At 54.3% G+C, this 5,332-nt stretch overlaps 1 protein-coding gene across 1 annotated transcript in view; it reads right to left on the reverse strand.

Moving 5' to 3' along the window:
* Window positions 1–5,332, reverse strand: part of FBN3 (fibrillin 3) — a 101,863-nt gene that overhangs the window by 68,696 nt on the left and 27,835 nt on the right. The window contains exons 18-23 of the mRNA XM_011943601.1: window positions 4,079–4,198; window positions 3,834–3,971; window positions 3,663–3,713; window positions 3,250–3,375; window positions 694–918; window positions 385–510 (exon numbers count right to left, since the gene is read on the reverse strand). Coding sequence (XP_011798991.1) covers window positions 385–510; window positions 694–918; window positions 3,250–3,375; window positions 3,663–3,713; window positions 3,834–3,971; window positions 4,079–4,198 — 786 coding nt within the window. The remainder of the gene's footprint in view (window positions 1–384; window positions 511–693; window positions 919–3,249; window positions 3,376–3,662; window positions 3,714–3,833; window positions 3,972–4,078; window positions 4,199–5,332) is intronic.

Raw genomic sequence — 5,332 nt, forward strand, 5'->3', positions numbered from 1 at the left:
AGACAGAGCGAGACTCCATCTCAAAAAAAAAAAAAAGAAAAATACAATATTAGCCAAGCATGGTGGTACATGCCTGTAATCCCAGCTACTCAGGAAGCTGAGGCAGGAGAATCTCTTGAACCTGGGAGGCGGAGGTTGGAGTGAGCCGAGATCGTGCCATTGCACTCCAGCCTGGGCAACAAGAGTGAAACTCCGTCTCAAAAAAGAAGAAGAAGAAGAAGGAGAAAGAGAAGGAGAAGGAGAAGGAGAAGAGGGAAGAGGGAAGAGGAAGAGGAAGAGGAAGAAAGAAGAAAAAGAAAAACGGGCATTGTCTCTACGTCTTATTCGAGGCCCCGATCCCTGCCAAGGATCACGCTCTCTCCAAGAGGCAGAGGTGGCACCTACCTGTGCAGTTCCGTTCTTGCGCATCCAGGGCGAAGCCCCCCGCACAGGCACAGTGGAAGCTGCCCACCGTGTTTCTGCAGGTACCATGCGTGCAGAGGCCAGGGAACACCTTGCATTCATTCACATCTGAAGTACAGGGGCATCAAACCACCCTGACGTCCCCAAGCTCGGGATCCATACACCAAGCCCTCCCTGGGTTCTTTGTGCCTGGCCTTGCCCACATCCCCTTTTCCCCAAACACATCTGCCATCTCCAGGCTTTTGCCTGTGCCGTGCCCCTCCCCATCCTTCACCCCTTCCCCAACCGCACCTTTATAGAACGGCCGGCCAGACAGGAAGTCCCGGCTGGCAAAGCCCAGCCCCCGCGGGCACAGGCTGGCAAACTCCAAGGACTCGGGATCCGGGCAGGCCTCGCACTCGGCTCCCCAGGCGGCCCCAATGGAGCAGCAGCAGACGTCCATCCGGTACTTGCCAGGCAGGGTGACCCCACACTCATCCTCGTCCCATCGCAGGAAACATGCTTCCAATCTCACATCTGCACAAGGGAACGGTCACTGCGTCCCCACCCCTGCCACACTGTGCCCGCTGCGAGACAGGCATGCCGCTCAGTCACTCCCATTGGAAACTTTCTCCCGGACGCAGTCAGGTCGAGGGCCAGAGTGAAAAAGGGTGACTTCCTCCAGGCACTGCCTGGGAGGGTACTATGTGTACTGCTCTGTAGCACTGTTCTAAGCCCCTCTATCCATATATTTGTTTTAATGATTGATTCATTGGTTGATTGATTTGTTTTGAGACATAGTCTTGCTCTGTCGCCCAGGCTGGAGTGCAGTGGCACCATCTCAGCTCACTGCAACCTCCACCTCCCAGGTTCAAGCAATGCTCCTGCTTCAGCCTCCCGAGAAGCTGGGATTACAGGTGTGTGCCACTACACCCAAGTAACTTTTGGGTTTTTTTAGTAGAGACTTGGTTTCACCACGTTGACCAGGCTGATCTCGAACTCAAGCGATCTGCCCACCTTGGCCTCCCACAGTGCTGTGATTACAGGCGTGAGCCACTGTGCCTGACGAATTTTTTTTTTTTTAAGACAGAGTCTCGCTCTGTCCCCTAGGCTGTAGTGCAGTAGCACAATCTCAGCTCACTGCAACCTCCACCTCCCGGGTTCAAGCGATTCTCCTGCCTCAGCCTGCCGAGTAGCTGGGATTACAGGCACCCACCACCACACCTGGCTAATTTTTGTATTTTAGTAGAGATTGAGTTTCACCATGTTAACCAGGCGGGTCTTGAACTCTTGACCTCAAGCAATCCACCCGCCTTGGCCTCCCAAAAGTGCTGGCATTACAGGCGTGAGCCACCATGCCCGGCCACTAAGGCTTTTTTTTTTGAGATGGAGTCTCGCTCTGTCATCCAGGCTGGAGTGCAGTGGCCTGATCTCGGCTCACTGAAAGTTCCGCCCAAGTTCATGCCATTCTTCTGCCCCAGCCTTCTGAGCAGCTGGGACTACAGGCGCCCACCACTACGCCCGGCTAATTTGTTGTTGTTGTTGTTGTTGTATTTTTAGTAGAGACGGGGTTTCACCGTGTTAGCCAGGATGGTCTCAATCTCCTGACCTCATGATCCGCCCGTCTCAGCCTCCCAAAGTGCTGGGATTACAGGCTTGAGCCACCGCGCCCGGCCTAACTTTTGTATTTTTTAATAGAGACTCGGTTTCTACACGTTGCCAAGCTGATCTCAAACTCAAGTGATCTGCTCACCTCGACCTCCCAAAGTGCTGGGATTGTAGGCGTGAGCCACTATGCCTGGCCACTAAGGATTTTTAGGGCAGTGAAACTACCCTATGTGCCACTACAATGGTGAACATATGTCATTATACATTCGTCCAAACCCACAGAATGTCCAACACACCAAGGGTAAACCCTAAGGTGCTCTATGGACTTGGAGATGACAGTGATGTACCTGCGTGGTTTCATCCATCGTAACAAATGCACGCTCTAACCCTGGGGCAAGATGTTGATAGTGCAGGAGGCTGTGCATGTGTGGAGGTGGGGGCTATGTGTTCATATTTGCTGTGAACCTAAAACCGTCGTCAAAGATAAATCCTGGCTGGAATTCCAGCACTCTGGGATGCTGAGGTGGGGGGATCCCTTGAGGCCAGGAGTTTGAGACCAGCCTATGCAAGATAGTGAGACCCTGTCCCTACTGAAAAAAAAAAAAAAAAAAAGTACCAATAAAGAAATAAATTAGCTGGGTATGGCGGTGCACACCTGTAGTCTCAGCTGCTCAGGAGATCAAGGTACAAAAATCAGCTGAACCCAGGAAGTGCAAGTTGTAGTGAGATGAGATTGTGCCACTGCACTCCTGCCTGGGTGACAGAGGGACACCCTGTCTCAAGAAAAAAGAAGAAGGAAAAAAAAACCCACCCAAATGTCTTTCATGATGTGTTAGCCAGAGGCGGAGGATCCCAAAGGATGCCTGAAATCTCTCCTATTCGGGCCAGGTGCGGCAGCTCACGCCTGTAATCCCAACACTTCGGGAGGCCCAGGCGGGCAGATCACCTGAGGTCAGGAGTTCAAGATCAGCCTGGCCAACATGGTGAAACCCCGTCTCTACTAAAAATACAAAAATTAGCCAGGCGTGGTGGTGCGTGCCTGTAATCCTAGCTACTCAGGAGGCTGAGGCAGGAGAATGGCTTGAACCCGGGAGGCAGAAGTTGCAGTAAGCCGAGATCGCGCCACCACACTCCAGCCTGGGCGACATAAGCAAGACTCCGTCTCAAAAAAAAAAATCTCTCCTGTTCCTTGAGTTGCTGCGGGTGGAGGGAACGAAGGAAGGACGGACGGCCTCGTGTGTGGACCTCCCCTGGACTCACCCACGCACAGCCGGCCCGAGGCTTCCAGCATCAGGCCCTCTGGACACTCGCAGCGGAAAGACCCGGCAGTGTTGACACAACGCCCGTTGGGACAGACTCCCGGGAAGGACTCACACTCGTTCACATCTGGGTGGCAGAAAGTAAGGGAGGAGGGAAAGCCGGAGGGTCCAGGGAGGGGAAGGGCGCTGGTTGGCCATTCCCCTGGGGTCTCAAGTTGTCCTTGGGGAGGAAGGAAGGGGATGGGGACAGGGATTGGGGACTGTCAAGAAGGCCTGGGGACCAGGGAGGGAGAACGTCTGTCCCCATCGTAAAAGATTCCAGGGCGGGGCCGGAGGTGGCACCCATGGGAGTGATGCAACTGGTGGTGTGCGGGCTCTGGAGTGGGGGTGAGCTGGACACAGGCAGGGAGTTACCATCGCAGGTGACACCCGTCATCCGGGCAAAGCCCCGGGCACAGGCAGGGTCTGCAATTGGGAGAATGAGAATGAAGAGCGGAGTCATTCGCTCATGCCAGTCCCAGGGGGGACCTGCCCCGTTGAGGGCTTTTCCCGTGGGCACCTGGGAGGCCCCGAGGAGGATGTTACCAATCTCGCAGCGTTCGCAGGGGCTCCCCCAGGCTGCCCCGAGGGTGGCGCAGCACTCAGACCGCAGGCTGGCTCGCTGAAGGTTCACCTCACAGCGGCTCTCCTGGATCTTTAGCCAGCAGGTGCCCTTGGTGCTGTCTGGGGAGAAAAGGCGGGTCACCTGTCTCACCTGCCGGGCCCACACCTGCACCCTGACCCACAGATGCCCAGCCTCTGGAACGCCATCAGGCTCCGGGGCCGCTCACCTAGACAAATGGTACCAGAGGAGTCCAGCTGGCTGCCAGGGGCACATTTGCAGGTGTAGGAGCCAGCCAGGTTCTGACAGACGCCGTTCACACACGGGCTGGACAGGCATTCATCGACGTCTGCAGGGACAGCCCCCCACCAGGCCGTGAACTGCAGGAGGAGGAGCCTTACCTGGCCAGGACCCCTCCTCCCCCAAGGGACCGCTGTACCCAGTGGCACAGGGTGCACCCAAATGCACAAGTGTGCAGAGGGCACTGGAATCAAATGCATGTGCAAGCACATGTGTGTGCTGAGCTGTGTGTGTACACGCTGTAAGAGACAGGAAATGCCAAACTGTTTTCCTTTTTTTCTTTCTTTTTTTTTCTTTTTTATGAGACAGAGTCTCGCTCTGTTGCCCAGGCTGGAGTGCAGTGGCACCATCCCGGCTCACTGCAACCTCTGTCTCCCGGGTTCAAGCGATTCTCATGCCTCAGTCTCCGAAGTAGCTGGGACTACAGGCACGTGCTACCTTGCCCGGCTAATATTTTTTTGCATTTTTAGTAGAGACAGGGTTTCATGATGTTGACCAGGCTGGTCTCAAACTCCCAACCTCAGGTGGTCCGCTCGCCTCGGCCTCCCAAAGTGCTGGGATTCTAGGCGTGAGCCACTGCACCCAGCCAAAACTGTATTCTTACTCTCACCTTCAACACAACAGAACACAACACAACACAACACAACACAGAATACATCAGTGATCAGACGTGGATTTTTTTGTTTGTTTGTTTTTGCCAAACTGCCCAATTCTCCAACACCAGTAGGGTGCCCTATAGTTCAGTTCTGATGCTATCTGCCTGGAGTTGAAGTCTGACTCCACAGGTTGAGGGCTCAGTCCTACAAGACTGTCATCCACTCAGATGCCAATTGCAAATCGGGGCCTCCAGAATTTCTGCCTTCTCCTCGGGCTTGATCATCTGCTAGAGTGACTCACAGGACTTAGGGAAATACTTAACTTATGTTTACTAGTTTATTATGAAGGATATTATAGGCTGGGCGCAGTGGCTCATGCCTGTCATCCCAGCATTTTGGGAGGCTGAGGCAGGTGGATCACGGAGGTCAGGAGTTTGAGACCAGCCTGGCCAACACGATGAAACCCCATCTCTATTAAAAATACAAATTAATGGCCAGGCGCAGTGGCTCAAGCCTGTAATCCCAGCACTTTGGGAGGCCGAGATGGGCGGATCACGAGGTCAGGAGATCAAGACCATCCTGGCTAA

The sequence above is a fragment of the Colobus angolensis genome, unplaced genomic scaffold (genome assembly GCF_000951035.1).
Source record: "Colobus angolensis palliatus isolate OR3802 unplaced genomic scaffold, Cang.pa_1.0 Scaffold22, whole genome shotgun sequence".
NCBI lineage: Eukaryota > Metazoa > Chordata > Mammalia > Primates > Cercopithecidae > Colobus > Colobus angolensis.